The 22,629-nt window shown below is 38.3% G+C and overlaps 1 protein-coding gene across 1 annotated transcript; it reads left to right on the top strand.

Annotated features, from left to right (window-relative positions):
* Positions 1–1,495: 1,495 nt before the first annotated feature.
* Positions 1,496–6,829, top strand: LOC140338475 (NAD(P)H dehydrogenase [quinone] 1-like). Its single transcript, XM_072422711.1, has 5 exons — positions 1,496–1,559; positions 2,654–2,869; positions 3,244–3,281; positions 4,346–4,477; positions 5,550–6,829. Exons 1-5 carry the CDS (start codon positions 1,553–1,555, stop codon positions 5,859–5,861), a joined length of 705 nt encoding a protein of 234 aa, XP_072278812.1. The 5' UTR covers positions 1,496–1,552; the 3' UTR covers positions 5,862–6,829.
* The last annotated feature ends 15,800 nt before the right edge of the window (positions 6,830–22,629 follow it).

Below are 22,629 nucleotides of genomic sequence, written 5' to 3'. Positions count from 1 at the left end.
ATACCCTAATTCCTGTCTTTCCTATAGTCATGTGATGATCCAGGTTGTTATTCCTTTTCTCTATCATCAGCAATCACCTGCTTTATCAGGCTCTAAATTGTAATCTCATACTGTGTAATGGCAATTAACCCTGGAAGGGGGAGTATCCATGACAGCCTGGGCTCACTGGAAGCGGTTGGATGATGCTGCTATGCAGTGATCCACCACCCCACATGCAACTACAGTGAAACTTTGATGTGCCTATCAACGGTTGTTTAGAGTCAAGGGAGCTCCCCATTGTCTCCAATCACATGACACACCTGAGGGGAGGATTTCCCCCAAGGACTTCCCCTGAATCATTTCTCCACCTTAGGTCTGTTCAAGAGGGATATCTGTACAAAGAGGAAAAGGTATCTTGCTAGGGGTAGGAAATTTGTACAGTGGTGTTTGTGCTGAGTGGGTGGCCTGGATGTTGCCCTGTACTGGAACAGGGATTTATGGTTTTTAGGACTTCAGGTAGGGGCCCTTCTAGAAGAAGATGGTAATTTTTGGCTGTACCCTATACACCAGCCTGTGTGTTAAATGCTCCTGACCTCTGTACTTTATGCTTTACATGCTCCTGACCTCTGCACACTGTGTATTACATGCTCCTGACCTCTGCACTCTGTGTATTACATGCTCCTGACCTCTGCACTCTGTGCATTACATGCTCCTGACCTCTGTACTCTGTGCATTACATGCTCCTGACCTCTGCACTCTGTGCATTACATGCTCCTGACCTCTGTACTCTGTGCATTACATGCTCCTGACCTCTGCACTCTGTGTATTCCATGCTCCTGACCTCTGTACTCTGTGCATTACATGTATTACATGCTCCTGACTTTTGCACACTGTGTATTACATGCTTCTGACCTCTGTACTCTGTGCGTTACATGCTCCTGACCTCTGCACACTGTGTATTACATGCTCCTGACCTCTGCACTCTGTGCATTACATGCTCCTGTCCCCTGCTCTCTGTGCAATACATGCTCCTAACTGTTGCACTTTGTACAATAAGCATTACTGAGCCCTGCACATTCCTGACCATCGCATACAAGCAGGGGTTGTTGAGTTGCAACTGGCCCCCTTGCTCCAGAGAGCTGGTAAGAAACTTTCTGCCACTGAACTTGTTCAGGGAGGACACAGCTGCCATTGCACCATAAATAAATATAATATATAATACCTGTCAATCTCCACCCTGAGCATTTCTGCCTTCAGTGTAATTGACATGTGTGAAAATAAATTTTCCATAGAAACTTCAAATAATAACTGTTTAGAAGAACTCGTCTGGCTGGTTGATGATTGTTAGGTTCTGTGCGGAGATTTGTTTGGCATAGGAGGGAGTGCTGTGTTATCTACCGGTAAACCCAATACTCCCTCATTTCTACTTTGTCACGATGAATATTTTTCCTGGGGCTGGGCAGTCCTTCTTTGTATAAAAAGCCTGTGTGAGCGTATATTTTCTCATACCTATTTACAAGTATTCACAAGAAGGATTACATATTGCAAATTTGAAACATTAGCATAGAAAATCATGGCTGGTGAGTATTGGATGGACAGAATCTCTTTTCATTATTTCTGCACTGCAAGGGTTGCAAGAGAATCAGCAAACAATTCACTGAATATCACCTTATATAAATATATATGTGTGTGTAAGTTTTAGGTGATTATGATTCAGACTGTAACATTCATGGTGATCTTAAAGAAAATGGTAAAATCAGATTTCAATGTGTCAACATAATTCTTCTCTATTTTCCTTTATTAACACATGTTACAACTCTAAATGTGCAAAAAATGTGCAAAAACAAGTTTTTGTTTCAACAATATTAAGTTAAAGGTCCATTTTACCCAGAGCTAATATTCCAGTGCAGAGCAAAAGCATTTACCTACTTTGCATACATTGAAGTTAACCCTTGTCTGTGTTCTGTTTTAAAAGGTTTGCAAAATAAAAGTGTACTACAAAACGATCATCCTGTAAATAATTGCTAGCATTTCTTGATCCAATTTGCAGCAGGGTGTAGATGTAGTAATGTCCCATCCCAAAATATTGCAGAATGCTCCAAATGTGTAATGTAAAGTGATACAAATAGAAGTCTCGTCTTTAAGAGATTTAGTGCAATGCAATTATTTTTTTAAAAAGTCTGAGCTGGTACAACTGTGCATCCCTTGGTTCCATTGTTAACATACGCCAAGCCATTCACCACCCACACATGAAAAGGAGAGATAAAGTGTAAAGCAATATTTTAGATAAAAGTAAGGAATCATTTATTTACAACTTCACTGAGAACATTCCTGGTGGAGATTTGATTACCACCATTAAAGCATATGGGAACCAGGGAATGTTTCATTTAATGGTAGATTCACTGCTTTATAAATAGACCGCCCATGTGTATGGATAATATTTTTCTGCAAATAAAGGGACTTTGCTTCATGGACAATTTAATTGTCTATTAAAAATAAAAACGCAGTGTGTCACTTTTTTATGTGGGACTATAGTTCCACTATAGTAAATTGATTGAAAAAGGGATTTGTTCTGCTTTAACTTTTGAACAATGCCGGGCATTTGTAATAGACACTCATTCACAACAACTTTAATATAAGGTTAAGAATATTTATTATGTTTATTTGTTCCTAGGCAAAACGGCACTGATTGTTCTGGCTCACCAGGAGCGGACCTCATTTAATTTTGCCATGAAGGAGGCAGCAGCATGTGCTCTGAAGAGGAAAGGATGGAAAGTGTTGGAGTCTGACCTCTATGCCATGAATTTTAATGCTGTTTTGTCCCGTGATGATATTACAGGTACTTTTATATCATTGTATTATTTATTTATTATGTTATATGCTATTACAGGTATGCCTCATTTGTACTATTGTGGGTAATACTTAGTTTTACAAGTGAAAACTGCTAAGTAAAGTGAGCAATACATAATTGGCTATTGAGCGGCCTGTAGGGACCCTGCACTCATTAATATAAAATCTTGATTTATTTTAAACTGCTAACATAATATTCAGTGCTTGGGTGCAGATGACAAACCTGCCTACATAACAAGTAAAAACAATCACATTGCAGGAAAACAGGATCCTGCCCAGTTGAGTTTACAATCTTAGAGATGGGGAGGTTAGTATGCAATTTGTAGGTGAATGGCTAATTAGTGATGGTTAAGAGAGAAACAAGGAAAGGGGGTAGCTGAGTTGGAAAATGTGAATTTTTCAGGACTTCTTTAGGTGTAGTAAAAGTAGAAAAAAAGGCTAATGGAATGAGGGTGAGATTTCCAGAGCAGCAGTAGCCAACCAGTGGTCCACAGAAAAATGTGGACATTATTTGCAATTTTTATGTTTTATTAATAATAAAATAACTATAATATTTTAATAATTTCTTATATTCTAAATGACAATTTTTGCCTTTATATTGCACTAAGTTCATGAATTGTACTAGAGATGAGAAAACAAGAGAGGTGCAGCATGGTGACAGTGTAGTGTTAAGTTGTATGAGGCAACCGCTGCCGAGCCGTACACTTCAGTATTGTTTCCACCTTTACAACAGTCACCCCGCTCCGCCAATACCGATTCTCATCCGATTGTTTTACTTTATTTGTTTATTTCTCAGATGCTCTTTTAGGTAAGTATGACCTTAGCTGTGTATTTTCTTTACCTGTTAGATTTAATAGCATCATATAGTTTGATTTTGATAACTATAATTTCTTGTTTGGTCTTAGATTGGAATGAAATAAACCCATAATGAGTTAGAAAAAGCAAACAAATATTTTGCATTTCTTTAGTAATACCAAAGATAATACAACTAATGATATAAGTAACAATAGTAATACTTCACTTAACCATGAGCTGATCAATGCTGCAGCATTCATAATAGATTGTAGAGGAGAGAGTCGGGTTAGTGGAATACCAGCGAGAAGGATGTTACAGTAGTCCAGACGGGAGATGATAAGAGCATGTACAAGGAGTTTGGTGGGGTCATAAATATTGTGTAATAATAATAATAATCTCCAGGAATATATATTGTCCATTGAATTCTACTGCTTTCCAGTGGCAAAGAGAAGTAAAGGTAAACTGCCATATAATGTACCACGACTTGTAGAGTATACTGATGTCCTCATGCAGACCCAGATATAAAAGACCATTATCAGCAGTGCACACTGTATCCAATGTATTTAAACATAATTGTATTTAAAATGTTAAAGAAAAAACGTTTCTTCAAATTGTATTCTAAAATTGGAGAAGAGAGAAACAAAATTATAATATAAACTAGACAAGTAGTAAAGCATACAAGGATACAGGGGTATAATAAACTGTAAGGGTATAATTTCAGATTTCATGTTTTTTCATGTATTATTTACAGAATAAGAAAGCTCTTCTTTCCTTCACCACCGGAGCACCACCATCAATGACCTCAAATTCAGGGCTGAATGGAGACATAAATGTCATTCTATGGCCAATGCAGGTACGGTTTTGCTTTTTTTTTATTTTTTTTACAAGAAAGAGTAAAAATCCCTTTCTAATGTCCTTTCCTGTGCAGGGTTAGCAATATATCTCTTTAGTTACTGACACATGTGAATGTCATGGGTTCTATGGTTCATCCAGCCATGGTAATAGACTGGTTAAATCCAATTTGCCATTGCACCTGTACATATTCACTTGGCAATACATATGACAATGCTTCATACCTGTGTTTAATACTTGTTAACTGTAATTGTTGAAACAATGTGGTGCTTGTTTTTTTTTTTTTCTTGGGTACCTGTATTTTTTGCATTGTACTTTTAGTGCTTCATGCATTGAATATTGCAACATTTCAGGTTCAAATGAATCCACTACTGACTGATAACAATCAGATATTGCATATTTATCTATTGCTAAATAGACATATGTGTATATAACATGACTGGTTGTGATAATAATAAGTATTTTAAAAAAATGAAAAGATTGGCCATGACCCATGGATAACAGAGGACATTGAGGAGTGTAGTTTTTTTTTTATAAATTATTTTTATTTGACATTATAACGTACTGTTATAAAGTAAGTCTGTTCGTTTTGTATTTCATTATTTGTATTAGATTTTTAAACGTGTAATTTGTTTACAAACAATAATAAACAAAGACATAACATAATGCAAAAAAGGAAATATAAATACCAATGTAATTTATCCTTTCTTCAAGTATACTTATTTCCTGGCAAGGTGAAAGTGCTATAACAAACAAAATACAAAAACGGGATAATAATGCAATAGAAAAAACAAATCTTGTAACTCGCTCAATAATTAACAAGGAATAACAGGAAGGGATGGAAAAGAGATTTTCAAAGTAGTGTTTACGTGCACAGGTGGAGATCCATGTCTGTTCATTTTGATAAAAGACAGAAGCCTTGAAATGGTATGTAGTGAGGTTTTGTTCTGGAGCTCCATCTGGTCACCATTCTGCCCGGAAGGTTTAACACTAGGCACCCTCAAACTCTTTTCCTCAGATCTTGATGACCAGAGGAACCTGGCTATAACTCACCATGTTATCTCTTTCTGCAGAATGGCATTCTGAATTTCTGTGGCTTTCAAGTCTTGGAGCCCCAAATCTCCTATGCCGTGGCTCACATCCCCCAGGAAGCCCGTGTTGGAATACTGAAGAATTGGGAGAAACGCCTAGAGGCTATCTGGGATGAAAAACCCATCAAATTCCTCCCAATTCAAGACTTTGAAGGCCCTACTGGTGGATTTGTGCTGAAGAAAGAAGTGGAAGAGACCCTGTCTGAGTCCAAGTATGCTCCAACGGTGGGGCAGAACCTGGGGAAGCCTCTACCACCTGACAGCCAGGTGAAATCAGAAGGCACCAGGCTGTGAAAAGACTGTTCTATGGCACACGTTACAGTACACAGCTGTGATCATGCACCTCAATTATAAGTGTCTTAAGGAAGAACGGTTCTTCTTCTTCAATCAGATTTCCTTTTCATGTTTCCAGTGCAATATCAGACATGAAAATGCAGAATTTGATTGCAAAGCAAAAAAAGACTTTTACATACAGACAGGTGTTTTGCTAGACTTTCATTGCCTTAGCTCCAGATACACCAATTAATATCATAAACATGAATACCTATTGAGTATACATTTTAAAAACATATGATAAAAGCTTGTATAGCATATCATAGTCACATCCAGTTATATCACTGGTATACCAAAATCAGGAACGTATCAATGTGTTTTGCAGTGGTGACCTCTTCTCAGGACAATGTATTCAATATTATTGATGTCTAATGGTGCAGTAAACAGCTCTATATAAATATACAGCAATTAGATATTACAAAAAGGAGACACCATTGGAGCCCAGAACAAAGAGCAGATGGAAAAACACTCCTATTGATGGAAAAATTTGCCACCTCTGCAGATTTGCTGAACCGCTGGTAGCATGCCCGCCAATGCCTAGTTGGTGTACCAGTGGGAAGAGGGTCCTTTCTTCTTCCATCCATCATTTCATTTCTGCCCTCTAGAGGGCGCTCCAGTAGGTGTGATATCTGTCTGTATGTAATTATCCAAAAAAGATGCCAGCCTTGGAATCCAGAAACTAATATGTTTTATTATAAATTCTCCAATGTTTATATAGTTGAAACCTGGACTGTTCTTTTTCTAGACACTTGTAATACCAAGTTTGGCATATCTGTTACTATGTCTTCAAGCAATCTGATTGTGCAACTAAATTTGTACAACGACCACTACCAGGTTGTCTGATGTTCTTAAACCGTCTGTACCTCATTGTACCTGTATTTATAGATGTTTCACTTTTGAGAAATGAAAATAAACACTTTTTAAGTTAATCAACTAAATCAACAATTTATTTCAAAAATACCTCTTTTTTATTTTAAAAATTGTAACAGTTCAACCCTGCTCATAGAAAAAGCTGGAATCCAACTGTGCTGTATTTGGTATTCTGATATTCTTCATAGAGCAACTAATCTCAACAGGACCCGGATAGGATGTTTGCTGTATCTGGGCAAACATTCTTTGCAAAACAACCAAAAGCTGTTCTGGTTTTTACGCAGAGTTTTTTCAGCTGCTATTTAGGGATAGCGAGAGACCTGTGAAATGAAAAAGGGAATGATAAGAACTCCAACAGCTGCCAAGCACAAGTAAATAAGATATCATGATAACGAACACGTAGGATGGAGAAAAAGAAGAAAAAAGCATTTACTTTTTGCAAATACTGATATGTATTGTTGTATATAAACATATACAGTAATGGAGTATATCATGTCAATATAGACCTTGAGTCCACATTACTTCATGGGGCTTAAAGTGCTAAATAAAGTTCTCCTAGCGACAACATATAAATGTATTGATCCTCTGAAAGGCCACAGCACAAAACATGAATATTACAGTGTTCGAGCAATGAAATGATCTCAAACCCGACGCGTTTCAAGATATCAAAAATCACATATATAAACTTGTAGGTATACCCATTTGCAAACACTCAGTGATTTGATTTGTAAAATAGCATGCCTCCATTGGACCAAATGTGTCCTGGGGTGTCATTTGTAAATATAAACCAAGCCTTCGGAGCTGTACCCTACAGTATAAGAAAAACGAATCACTGTGCTTGGGAATGGGACCCCCTATTTTTCTAGCCTGGGAAGTGGGATCAGATCAGTTCAGGAGCTAAAGAAGTACCAATAGCAGCTGTTTCACAAGTTAGGGCTTTCTTTGACTTCCTTACAGCGCCACTTTATGATTATAACCTGTTCTGGTGCCATGGCATTGGGGATGTGGTTTTCATCATTTACACTAAAAGTGAGGATGCAATGGACCCATCCATACCCTGGAGTGTCAGAGAGAAGACAAAAGTGCTGAAAGCTGGGAAAGTGAGAGACAGATATAATGTTTTTCTTGGTATCTTAGGCAAAAACTTCAACATATACATTTAGGGAAAGGTCCAATGCAGGGAGAGTTTTAACATTTTACTGGAGTTAGGCAGTAAAAACAGGTTCCCCGTTAAAATATTTAAAGTGCCAATAGCAGATGTATGCAAAGCTCCTTTTTTACAAGTTAGGCCTTTTATTGACTCCCTTACAGGGCCACTTTATGATTATAACCTGTTCTGGTGCCATGGCATTGGAGATGTGGTTTTCGTCAAGTTCAATGCAGAAGCAGTAGTCCAGCACTAAAAAGTGAGGATGCCAAGGACCCATCTATAACCTGGAGTGTCAGACAAAAATTTCAACACTTACTATTTAGAGAATGCTCCAATACATGGGGAGTTTTATAATTTTACTGGAGTTAGGCTACCGGTTCCCTGTTAAAATATTTAAAGTGTCCAAAATAGTCAGTCCACCAAAATACAATCTTTCAGTTAAAGTAAAAATTGGCTCATATATCCTGGAAACTCAAGTAGTCAGACATTTGCTAAAGTTCTTTGTTTCTTGGAGTTTTAAGTGTCTCTTTTCTTTATTCTCCCCGTATTTTCCTACTCCTCAGGTTTCCCTTGTCCATAATATCAATTTCCAAATGCAACAGGTTGAGTTAGGACCATCATAAGGACCACAACAGGTGTGCAGACCCAAACACACAAGTACAGAAGTCTTCCCACGGGAGTTTACTAGAAATGTTTTGTAGGAAAATTTTAAATCTTTAATTTCTCCAGCAAATACTAATAACTGATATTTCAGTTTTGGTTTATTTATTTTACAAGTTGGAGACAAGTTGTGACATGAGAGATAGAGGACAAAAATGGAGGACAAGGTTTATAGATCATGAAGACAAGTTGTTAGTTTAATAAAAAAGTCAAAGGGTGTAAATATTGTGAAAGTTAGAATTATATAGCCATGAACTACATGTCAATGAACTTATTGCAGCAAATTTCAAAAATCTAACATGAATGTATTTATATGAGATTTATTTATGTTTTTTTTAATGTTCTTCATTTCAAAACTGAGAGAAGGTTAAAAAAGACACATGCTGTTCACTGGAGAATTATAGCTACAATAAACATTGCAATAATGAGCCATACAATGTGTCTTAACTATTTACAAAATAAATTATTTGCTTTCCAGGTTTACTAATATAGAAATTGAAAGTTTAATATATGTGGTTCATAGTCCATACCAGCCTGTCTCAACCTTTTTAACATGGGGGAACCCTTGAAATAACTTTCAGGTCTTCAAGGAACTTATTCTATATTTACTATATCCACAGCTCATAGTATATTAGTTTGGTGGCCATTGGGATGAAGGTCTCCTACACTTATAGTCAGTGGGAAGAATACCTCTTACATAGCTGGCCATTGGAAAGATCGTCACCCCAACAAGATCATTGGTATCCATTGAGAGTCACAAACTGCTCATTGATCAAGGAAGCCTCAGCAACATCTAGAGGAACCCTAGGGTTCTATGGAACGCTGGTTAAAAAAACACTGGTCCATACTTTGGGAAAGCTACCAATCAGATGAAAGATTTATTTCTCCAGCTGTGTTTTTTTCCATTGCAGCTTTTACTCTGAATGATAGCTGCTATACAGAATGTTTCAGTTTGTACATGCTAACATCATATAGAAAGGTGGCCATGATAAGATTGTAAGCTCTTCGGGACAGGGTCCTCTCCTCCTCCTGTGTCACTGTCTGTATCTGTCCGTCATTTGGAACCCCTAATAAATGTACAGCTCTGCGTTCTCATATGTTGGCGCTATATAAATAATTTTTATTATTATAATAATAATATTAATAATAATATTGAGACAAAAGGCAGGTTACAAATCTAGGCTTAATTTTCTGTGGGTAATGGCCTCCAGTCCTTGGCACAAACCCCCAATCCTTTTTTATTCTTTTAATTAACCAGAGACTTTACTGTGCTTTTTATGATGTAGACAAGCTTATTTCAGCACTGTGAAATATGTTGGCGCTATATAAATCCTGTTAAATAATAATAATGATAATTTCAAACTTTAACAGGATTCAGGGTACTATGTAGAGTGAGAGGATGCAGCACAATAAGCCAATCAGATTTTGCACTGACACAAAGCATGCTCATATACCAGCATCATTGTGCTGCTTTACAAGCTGAGCCAGATCCAGAACCCCCTGGGCTCAGACGAACTGGGTTAAACAATGCAGGCCTCCGGAATTAGGACATCTAGTGGCTGTAAAAACTACTTTATAAAGCTGAATTTGGCAGCATAAACTGGTTTTATTTTATTTTTACGGACAATTCATTTTTGTCCAGCTATTTTAGCTGCTCTGCGGGATTGAAGGTAAGTGTAAGATTTTTTGTTTTGGGTAGTTTTGGGTTTACTTCCTCTTTAAGGGTAGGTTCAGGCGCTCCTCTTTATTGCAGGATTTTGCACGGCTCCTCGCCGCTGGCACCTTGATAACAGCTCAAGCACTCACATGACAATTTGGCTCAAACAGAACCAACATCTGAACTTGTGACAGCTGGCGGCAGTAAGTGGTACGGTTACCGCTCACTGCAGACCCTATTTATTCCCTATGGAGCTGCCGTAGGGAGACACCACACATTTTCTGCAGTGAGCAAATGGAAAACGCACCACAACCTCACCATTTGTATACATTGGCCCTAAGATAAATGGTGCTGTAGCAAACTAAATATCATTCAACATCTATTATAGATTCAAAAGCAAATGTTTACATACAACTGTTATAGAATGCTGATTGCAAAGCTCGGTATATGACTGCAGGGAATGCACTTTGTTCTGGATATACGATACTTGATATGTGACCAAATGTTTGGCAGAGAGGACGGTAAGAACAAGAACGAGCTGTCCAATTTTTGGCATAATCACAGGAGCCCAATCCCCACCCCGGGGAAGAACGTACTAGCAGAAGGAAAAAAAATGTAATAGCATTGCGTATATGTGTCAGCATTCAGACACAGTGACTTCCTTGCTTGGTTAACACTGTAGTGCACACACCCTGGACAGGAAGTTAAGCTGAGTGAATCAGACTTTAAGCTCCGGAGGTGGGCCCATCCAGAGTGGTGAAAAACACACAGAGAGAAGAACACAGTGGGCCCAGCACAGCTTCCTCTGATTGGCTGCAGGCAAGTAAAATGTCATTTTAATGAAAGTCAACAATAACATTCTAGAAACCGAGCTGGCTCGGCTGTTTCATGCAGACACTTGAAGCTCTGCTGGGTCACCATCAGTGAAATAATTTTTGTTTTGTACAAGTCTCCTACAAGTGCTCGGTAATTGTCACCGAGAACAATTTGTATCATCAACAGTAGAAGGAATAAACACTGTATATATCTGGTTTGTTCTTTGAAGGGGGTAGGACCTGCTGGAGGCGTCCCTCTGCATCCTCCCCATTGTAACCTAGAAGGAATGACAGCTGTACAGATTCCAGATTTTAGTTGCTTTATTTTAGACCTAGTAATGTTATTTTGGTATCTGTGCTTCTCTGTGCAATGCAGGTGGATCATGGCCGGTGGAAGGTGGAGGAGCTCAGCGTGTTCTTCATCAGTGGTCTTAACCTTTTGGATGTCACGGACCACTAAATTTATGGATTCCCACCCACTCTTCTATCGCAGGTCCGAGATTGCAATATATTACTAGCCCACGCCTATTGGCTGGTGGGGTAATCCTAAATTTATGGATTCCGGACCGCGCATGCGCAGGTCCGAGATTAAATGAATACTACAATATATTACTAGCCCACACCTATTGGCTGGTGGGGTTATCCTAAATTTATGGATTCCGGACCGCGCATGCACGGAGAGCCTTGTGTCACTCAAATGGGAAGAAACTTCCCCCAGTGTGACGTCATGATGCGAGAACCCACCCACTCCCCTATCGCAGGTCCAAGATTGCAATGGGAGTGGGTGAGTTGTGTCTCGGGACACCACCTGGCCTACCGCCCTGAGCCTGCCATGCATACGGGAGACTTGGTCCTCAGCTCTGACAGGTTTCCCCCCAAGCAGGCTCGCTCTCCTGACCCTGCTGGGGGTGCAACGGCCAGAGCCGTGGACCACCAAAATTTTCTCGTGGACCACTATTGGTCCACGACTGCTGCTCTACATGACTTCCTAAATACAGGAAGCTGTGGTAACACCCAGTGATTAGCCTCCTCAGTGATGCAGGATCAGGCTGGGGACAATGTGAATTGGGAAGGAGATGATGCCGAATGTCCTCTAGCCAAGTGGTCGCCAATCTTTTGGACCTCATGGACCACTAAATTCATAATTTTATATTCTGCGCATGTGCGGGGAGCCGTGTGTCGCCCAAAAGGGAAGAAACTTCCCCCAGAGTGACGTCATGGGAGGGAACCCACCCACTCTCCCATCGCAGGCTCAGACCTGCTTGCTGAACATCCTGGGACATAATCAGCGGGGTCAGGAGAAGGATCCTGCTGGGGGCCACACCGGCAGGGTAATTTTTCAACGGACCACCAAAATTTTCTTGTGGACCACCGATTGCTGACCGCTGCTCTAGCCAAGAAATTAGGTGAGTTCTATCCTTTTGCAGCTTCTAATGCAGAAGCTCATTTGACTCATACCTACAGGTAAGGCTGATGCACCTAGATAAACACAAGCAAAATTATTTTTTAATGTAATGTAATAGTGTATTGCAGACAAACTAAGTATACCCTTAGTGTTAGAAGTGGGTATTACCCAGCTCATAGTTTTTATTTTTCATTTTAAAACGTCTCAATATCGATTTTTGACCGTCGATTCAGATGCTAGATGTCTGTGGGATTACTTGCATTCATTGACCATTTTAAATCATCCCCCACAGCATTTCAATGGGAATTGGATCAGGGCTTTGACCAGGCTAGTCCATAATCCTTCGTTTCACTTTGTAGTATTATGTGATTGTGATCACAGAGGTGAATAAGCTGCAAGTATGAAACTATGTTTCTGGGCCGGCAGGAGGTGAATGTAAATGGATACTACAATATATTACTAGCCCACTCCTATTGGCTGGTTGGTTTATCCTGATGGCTTGGTTGAACATAACGAACAAACAAGCACTTGTTGAACAAATGTACTATGCACATTAAATATATATATACCCTTGCTTTTTGTTACAATTTATTTTGTCATACTATTTGACTCTTTGAATTTGAATCTTGTTAATCATTCTTTTTTTTTCTTTTGGCTCTGCATGTTTTTTTCATGATTTCATCTGTCTGCACATCCTCAATCAAACAAAGGGAGCTCATAAATAACACAATAACCACGCCTACAGGAGCTAGCTAGTGTTACCTTACCAATATATGACCATATCCTGAGAGACGATCCCGAGTCCATTCTCTTTTCAGTTGTCTGCTGTCCAGGAGTCAGGTAAGTGTTTTTTTTTTTTATATTCCATACCTGCCAAGCTACCCTATGGCCTTGTAACAATACGCAGGAAAGGGTTGCTTCTTACATTTAATATGTATCAAATTAAAATAAGTAAAATGTAGCACCTACCTACCTACAACTGTAGTAAGATCCCTATGAAAGCAGAAGCATTTTCTACATCTTTTACTCTATATCATCAAAATGTCAATGAATAAAAGAGCATCTAAACCATACAAGCTCCATTAAACAGGGATTAGGCTACGTACACACGTTCAATTATCGTTGTTGGAAAGGATCCTTCCAAAACCTTTCTAATGACAAAAAACTCAACGAGTGCTGTATATACAGCGCCATTCTGCTCTATGGAAAGGGAAGAGGGGAGAAGGACGGAGCAGCACCCCACTGTGCTCTCTCCCCTTCACTTCCATTACGGTGGAACACCAAGACGGATCTATGAACGATGAACACTCTACACACGCCAGATTCTTGTCCGATATCAGCAATTATCAGACGAGAATCATTTGACGTGTTTACGTAGCCCTATGCCCTAAGGATCTTGGAAAATTACCCTCCTGTTCTATTGTCAAATTATAGACTTCCCAACACTTACACACACTTACGCTTAGACAATTTGAGGGTGATTCTCTCCAATAGGGACACATGCAGCAATACAATACAATACAATAAACTTTTATTTTAAAAATATTAAATGTATTGTTACATGCAGTTAGTACTTGACCTGTCTTGATATCAGCTTCCTGTCATCTCTGCACAACAACACTGGTAGAGGAATAGGCAGTACTAATATTGCTTATTGCATATGTGCTGATAAGGAACATGCAGAAATCTTCACGAAAGCTTTATGTGTCATCATAATGTTACAGATTCAGGTGGATTTCACAATAGCTAAATTGCAAATGTTTCATGAGTTGGGAAATAACACAAATATGACAACCGTAACGAGTATGTGCAAAAGACCTAATGGAAGAGGAGGTGATAATAGTGGCAAGTATCCATTGCACTGTGTGTGTATGCAGTGGTCTCCCTGCAAAGGTTTGCACAACTCCCGCTAAGTTATCTATAGAACTCTCCAATCAACAGGGAGCATAAGATTAGGTTTTACTTAGTAGGGAATCTGTTGGGTGTTTAAGTTGTAGCATGTATTTGTTTTTGGGTTAGGGTGGTAACTATATGAATACAAATATTTTCACGGATGAAGGTCACCAAGAAGTTGAGCTGGCATGGGCTTGGTGATGATCATGGATATCCAAACATATTTGGCCCAATTGCCTCATATAGATTGCCTCCACACATTTCACTTTGACTGGGTCACCCATACACTATCTTGCACCCACTCTATATGACAAATTGAGTCTGTGTAGGTCTCAGCTACTCCTAACAGAGTCTTTCAACGAATTGTAAGTGATCCAATGAGATACATTTGCATTACCTAACTAGTTACATCATCAAGATGTAAGCTGCACATTGGTAATTGTACTTTTGTATCACCTTGTCTAAGGTATCCTACAAAATAAATGCATGCATTGTGTTTATATTATTTTAGGCAGGTGTTATAATAAACCAACATCATTCAAGACAATAGGATGGGATCTACAAGATCATAGTACACATTGGCAGGTTGCCTCTTTGGACAGTTTCACATCCTAATAAAAAATAACTATGGTTGGTGATTTTGCCAGTAATTCTTCAAGGTTTGGAAAGATTCCAGGTGGTGCATAAAATATTGTATATTATATTATTACATACATGGAGAAAAAAGTTAATTTTGCACATTTTTCTGTACCCAAACATTACAACAAATAATAAATCCACCCAAAAAACTCCCCAAAGTTCTCATTAAGATTTGTTTTTTCCTTATCAGGCTAACATGTCGGTGAAACCTGGTGGGTCTGAAGACTGTGGAGAAAGTCCTAGCAAAGATGCGCCATTGCCTTATCCTAAAACATCTGTGAGTCCAAACATATGAGGCTTGTGTAGGGGTCTACACATCAAAATGGCTTAGTATTGAAGTGTAATGGGAGATTGGTTAACCTAGCTATTGGTTGGGCAGCACTATAAGGCCAAAAGACCTTTAGTGATAGACTATAGATAGGCTTAATGCATTACTATGGTCATGCTAAGAGGTACAGTTTCTACCAACCCAGCCTCTGACAAAATTGAAACACATCCTGACAGTTCAAACTCAATGCTGGAGCGCTTCATTATAGTTGGCATATGGTGAGAATCTATATTGGTGGCACCCTAGAAAAGGTGCTAGGAAGATTTAAATATGTCCACTGTAAAGATTTTAGGAGGACCTTATATATAGACTTAAGAAGATACTTAAGGGTCACTTTATTGATAACATCCTAAACAGTAGCTAACGGTGGACCCCTGTGCAGAACTGACTTAGGACCCCCCCTGACAAACTGATGTGTTGCTGGAGGGAGGGTCTAGGGGCCTATGTGTACACTTTGCAGCTGTCCGCCCTGACACCCTAAAGCTTAGCATTGTTCTATGTACTATTGGCACTTTGGTTGAATTTTCTTTTATCTTTAGAATGGAGGCACAGGACACTGGGTCACTTTGATATGTAAACTGAGGTGTGTTTTATTGGGTATTAAATGCATTTTGTCTTCCGCAACATTAGCTTAAGACACAACTGAACCTTTGCACAGTCAATGTCCCACTTTTATATATTAAAATATATTCCTGTGTTAAGTTTTTGTAAATCTTTCCTCTAAGACCTTCCTTTGAAATTTCCTGCAGGCCCTTCCAGATGTGGGGAAAATCATGCAAGACTTAGGCATTGAATCAACCGTCACAGAAGGAATTCCAGACAGCAGTTCGGTGAGTCTTACAAATGGAGGGTCATAAATGGGGCAGAACAATAAAAAAATAGTTTTTTTCTACCTAATTCTTTCTTTTAATAATATACATGAATGGGCACATAAAAAAAAAACCTACAATCAGCATTGCTTACATAAAGCAAAATGAATGAGGCTTGGAAGTTAGATAGCAAAAGTGATATCAGTAGGCCAATGGAAGGTACTGTATATAGATAACTCCACAACTTATAATTCCTGGACCTGAAATATCTCTGAATCTGGGATCAGAGAGGGAAGTCAGACAAGAAGGGTGGTTACACGTGCTGTGGTAGGCTGGTGGACTCTCGTATTCAGAACATGAAAGGAAGAACCTGATTAGCCTAAGGAACCTTTAGGGTACATTTGTCTTTATTGCCCACTCAGGGCAAAATGTGTCCTTGATAGCCCATTTCCCTGGTACTTAACTTTGCTTTGTTCTTCTGCCATTCCATCATTAAAAATACTGACATTCACCCCATATGTGTAAGCTCTTCAGGGCATGGTCCTCTCCTCCTCCTGTGTCACTGTCTGTATCTGTCTGTCATTTGCAACCCCTATTAAATGTACATTGCTACGTAATATGTTAGCGTTATACAAATCCTGTTTATTAATATTATTGTTATTATTATTATTAATAATAATAATAATAATAATAATAATATGTGTTTACATTATCTCATAATACCATCAGATTGATTTTCTTTGCTCTTAACAGCCTGACACGTCAATAAGGCCTGGTGGACTTGGCTTTGGAGACTTTTTTGGAAGACCCAGTGAAGATTTGGGATTACATTCTTGTGAAACATCAGTAAGTTTAAATGTACTGTAATGTTCTTGGGTCTACACATCAATGTGGTATAGATGTGGTGGGGGCAGGAAGACTTTTGTTCAGGTCTGTACGAATTATACAGTTGGTGGTGGCTTTAACTGGAGATATTGCTCCATTTAGGCATTATAAAGTTTGAAACCCACTCTAAGTGACATCTTATATATATATATATATATATATATATATATATATATATATATATATACCTGCTACCCTTTTAGATCTATATCATCTGGCAGAGGTAAGTGTTCCAGGATAACCTTTCTTTGCTGCTCTGGGAATTCAAGATGTTATGTGACTGATGTCAGAGCAGCTATTCCAAAATAGTGTTTGTGGATCTGTCACACTGGATCGTTAATGATTCAACAAACATGGAATTGATTTCTTAAAAATCAATTGCTATCAGTTGGAAAATATTTTTATTCCTTCACCATTCCTGTTTTCCTGGATCACCCAGGCTCTCCTGTGATAGTCTATATTCTCCATTGTTAAGGAGCTTTAATAAATTAGGCTTACTGAGATAAAAACAGTAGCCATTAAAGTCAGCGGTTGCCTCAGGTTCATGAGAACATTTTGGTCATCCACAGAAAAATTTGGACATTATTTGCAATTTTTATGTTTGATAAAAATAATATTGTAAAACAAAAATAATATTCTAACAAATTCCTATATTCTGAATGACAATTTTCGCCTTTACATTGCACTAAATTCACAAATTGTACTAGAGACGAAAAAACAAGGGAGGCGCAGCGTGACGTCAGTGTAGTGTTAAGTTGTAAGAAGCAACCGCAACCGAGCCGTACGCTTCAGTATTGTTTCCACCATTACAACAGTCACCCCGCTCTGCCAATACCGATTCTCACCCGATTGTTTTATTTTATTTGTTAATTTCTCAGATGCTCTTTTAGGTAAGTATGACCTTAACTGTGTATTTTCTTTACCTGTTATATTTAATGGCATCAAATAGATTGACTTTGATAAGTATGATTTCTTGTTTGGTCTTAGATTCCAATTAAATAAACCCATAATGAGTGAGAAAAAGCAAACAAATATTTCTTTAGTAATACCAAAGATAATACAACTAATGATAATTGTAACAATAGTAATACTTCACTTAACCGTGAGCTGATCAATGAATCAGAGCCTCCACAGTCCTCGTCAGCACCATTAGGAAGATAATCATTTACTAATAAGATAATTAAGATAATTAAGATAGATAATTAAATACAAATGTATTTATGTTTTTTAAAAAAAATCATATTAATTGTCTACAGGATTTAAAATCATGAATTTAGTGGTTTGTGAGGTCCGAAAGGTTGGCTGATTTAAGTTATTTCTTGGTGTAAAGTGTCCTAGGAGTTTTAGAATTAGGGTGATTTTAAACCCTGGCTATCTTTATGGTTTAGCCAAGTCCTTGTTTTAGTAAAGCCCTGCCTCCTATACCATTGGACCTGGTCCAAATCTACATGTTGGCCAAAAAATGGTCTGCTATGTCATTCATATAAAGCTATTGTTTTTGTCTATTTTCTTAGAATATTTTATTTGTCTTTTTAGGGAGAGTTTCCCAATGTGGAAAAAATCATGAAAGATTTAAACATCGAGTCCCCCGTCTCATCAGGATATCCAGAAAACACTTTGGTAAGTTCTGTACACTGAAGGATTTCTATCAGGGCCTCTTATACATCAACCAGCCTTAGGCACATCCTAGTTTTTTATGACCGCGTTTTGGAACTTTAAGATCTCAGTCTGATTCCAAGGGTGGGGGCCAAGGATTGTGTAAAATGTGTGGAGAATAGTCTACAATAACAGGCTTGTAGTGTATCTAATAGTATGTCCCTTAATAAAAACTGCTTTTACTTTACAATAGGGAAGCTTTTGTAAATACACAGGCAACAAATGACCATTGCTGTCTCCCATTACCTGAATGGTGGAAATAAAATACCAAACCCTACAGGGCCTGGCTAGCAGCAAGTGAAAGGAACAGATTGCATTCCTCTAGTCTACTGTGCCCTCTTTTATGATCAGTAGGAAGAAGGTGAAATGGTAATATATTATATGTTGTAGATTAGACACTGTAGAACAATCCATTTTGCAATGACACAGGTGTAAATGATTGAGAAATATCTTGTTTTCTTTCTATTTTGTCACAGGCCACATCAAATGTATTGGATTCGCCTTCATACTTATTTGGTGAGTATTAAAATTTAGATCAATTAGAAAAGAACTTAAAGAAACCAGAGCAGAATTGTGCAGTAATCTATAAGCAATCAATTACAATTATTATTTTTACACAGTATTTATATAGCATATTACGCAGCACTGTCATAGTCAGGTAAGCAGCTGTCCCTCAAAGAAGCTCACAATCCCTATATGTCCTTACCATAGTCATATGTCTTTTAATACAGTCTAAGATCAATTTTTTGGGGGGGTAGCCAATTAACTAACTGCATGTTTTTGAAATGTGGGAGGAAACTGGAGTACCCAGGGGAAACCCACACATGCAAACTCCAGATAGTGCCCTGGTCGAGATTTGACCTAGCGCTGCAAAGGCCAGAGTGCTAACCACTAAGCCACCCTGCTGCCCACAATACCATGGCAATCAACATCAGTAAAAATCAAAACAATAATTGCAGCTGTCTTTATTTCTGATGCGTTTCACTGTTAAATAGGCTTCTTCAGTGGTAAGCGGTACATGATGTCAGAATGATCACAGGGAGCTAGTTCAGATCCAAAAGCGGGTCAAGGACTTCTTGGTGCTTGTTGAATGTGGAACTTCAATACATCAATGGTTGTGGGGATAAAAAGCTAACAGAAACAGCCTAGCATGCTGCTGGGTAGCTGTGGCCCCCACCAGTGAAAATTACAGGAACGGAAACAAAGCTAAGTATTGGATTGACATGATTGACATTTAGTTGGGCTGGATAAATGCCTTGAATGACAGTTGTCCTTTATGGTTGATTTTTAGGCAGATATAAAAAAACACAGTTTTAATGAGGCTATTCAGTAAACTATATTTTAATATACAGTGCAACTAGCATAAGTACCCAAATCTGTCTTAGTATCAAACTATTACCAAGTTTGTACAGCAGAATTCATAGAGCAGAATTAGCAGCGGTGATGGGTTTGGGGAGCTATGATTTATTACACATTGCACCTTGTAATTTTGACTTTTTGATTTTTTTTTGTATCCTGTGTTTTTTGTAGATGTTGGTTTTAAAGGAGAGGTGCTGAATAAAGACCCTGAGACAAATAAAAGCCTGTGTGACTCTGCCCCAACCAGCTTAGAGAAAAAACCTGCCTTAGATGACTGTAAAAAGAAGTCAGAAACTGGAAAACCATCTTGATTTTTTTTTATTTACTGTGTGCTGCTTAATATAAGAGAAAGGCTTTAAAATGATTTCTTCTTAAAGTATATATAACGCTAAAAGGTGTTTTTGGAAATAGTATGGAAGGGTTAGGAGCACTGCCAGACTTTTCCTTTTCTGTCAAGATTTATATCCCAAGGGAAGGTGCTCAGGTCTTGTTATAGGCTATGCAGGAATCAAGCATTGCATGGTACATCTACCGAACTTTTTCTTTCAACTTTTCCTATACGGTATACTGATTAGCAATATTTTAAATTAATTTCATGTATTCAAAAACATGTATGGAACATGTAAGGAACCCTCAAATGTTTTTTTCCTTTACTTGCTATTTCCATTCTTAAATTTGTGAATTACATTTAAATAAAGAAACTGAAAAAAAGAGAACAAAAGGGTCTCTCTGCTGGATGATAATAACACATAACCAAGGTTTTAAGAATTGTCTGTGCTTGTCCAATGCATCTTCAAGAAAAGTTAAAAAGTCAAGTTTTTTGTTATTCTTACTTCGGTGCTGATGCCATTGGCAAAATCATGCACGCCAGACTTTTAGGGCTTGATAAATTAAAGCTCTCCAAGACTGGAGAAGATAGACTTTCATGTGAGAACCTGGGTGATCCAACAAACCTGGAATAGATCTTGTCCCAGTCTGAAACATTTGACAACCAATGGCAAATGATTTTTAAGAAACCCATTCCAGGTTTCCTGGATCGTCCATGTTCTGCCATGATAGTCTATCCTTTCCAGTCCCCTTAGGGTCCACTAACACTAATGTGTTGCAGTAAGATGCAGTAGAATATGCTTTACCACAACACACATTACTACACAATTTGATATGCGCTGCATTGCTATTCATTAAACACACATACAGTAAAGTGCTCCATCCATATAGAATATGTTGTTGGACTCTGCATTAATAGAAATTCAACAGATGTCTTTTTTTTTTGCAAAGTTGAAAAAAAGAAGGACAATCACCTCTTATGTGACCATATGTTATATGGGTAACCAACCTCTCAAAGAAGTACACATATAAACCCGAACCTGGAATGTGTATAAGAGGCGTCTTACAATTAGTAACATTCACATTATATGCTTTAGAGAGCATGAAAAAATAAGTTTTATTGTGACTCATAATGACTATAACTATTACCATACAGTTAATAGTATACAATCCTTTAAGTACACGTCAATAAACAAGTGATCATATGAGTTCACATTAATATATAAGTGCAAGTCCGCTCTAAAGTCCCATCACGTTTCGCAACTCTTGCTTCTTCAAGGGATATAAGGTAGTCAGGGTTCAAATAACTCAATAGTTATACCAAATGCATGCATGAATAACTGTAAGTTGGGCGGTGTCAAACATCCATTTTCTGTGGAGCACCCATTTCAAAGGAAATATTGGGTCCCATGCATTTAGTTTGAGGGGAACTTTCCCATGCTGGTTTATTTGCACTAAGAAGAGTTGTCATGCCCACCAAAGTGAATAGGTTTCCATAATGCAGTGTGATTTAACAGAAGAAAACATTCTGCATTAACACCTTTTGCAACACTTATGGGTCTATTTATAAAGCTGTGAAATCGACACTGAAACACTCTCTGGTGGAGAATCTTTCAGGTCCATGTGTTTTAATAATGGATTCTCCACCAGTGAAAGTTTGCAAACACTGCTAAAATCTACATGGATGCCAGGATTTACATGATTATGTCATCTCTGATCTGGCTTCTTAGTCCAGAAAAAAGAAGCTGACTATGGATGATTACCAATGTAAAGAGGAACTACTCCACTGATAAAGGGGGCTCTTCAAGTGGAACTAAATCTCGTTTATACTTACCTGTCCCTGCGCTGTTATGGGCACCACCATCTTCTTCCTTCTTCTTTCCCTTGTTTCTGTCTTCAGCCATCATGATTGGTTAATTTAGTCCTGGTAACCGCATGAAAGGCAGGATGTGCTGGGTACCCTCGCAACCAATGTTTGTGCAGTTTCCAAAAATCACCAATGTAAGGGAACACATCCCAACTAACCACCAATGTACAGGGACATGTCTCCGGTGATCTCCAATGTAAATGGACATCTATCCACTGATCCCCAATGTAAGGAAACATGTATCCACTGATCCCCAATGTAAGGAAACATGTATACACTGATCACCAATGTAAGGGAATTTGTACCCACTGATCCCCAATGTAAAGCGACATGTATCCACTGATCCCCAATGTAAGGCGACATGTATCCACTGATCCCCAATGTAAGGCGACATGTATCCACTGATCCC

This window comes from Pyxicephalus adspersus, chromosome 9 (assembly GCF_032062135.1).
Source record: "Pyxicephalus adspersus chromosome 9, UCB_Pads_2.0, whole genome shotgun sequence".
Taxonomy (NCBI): Eukaryota; Metazoa; Chordata; class Amphibia; order Anura; family Pyxicephalidae; genus Pyxicephalus; species Pyxicephalus adspersus.
The sequence above is the reverse complement of the archived record's forward strand: the minus strand, read 5'-3'. Positions and strand labels throughout refer to the sequence as shown.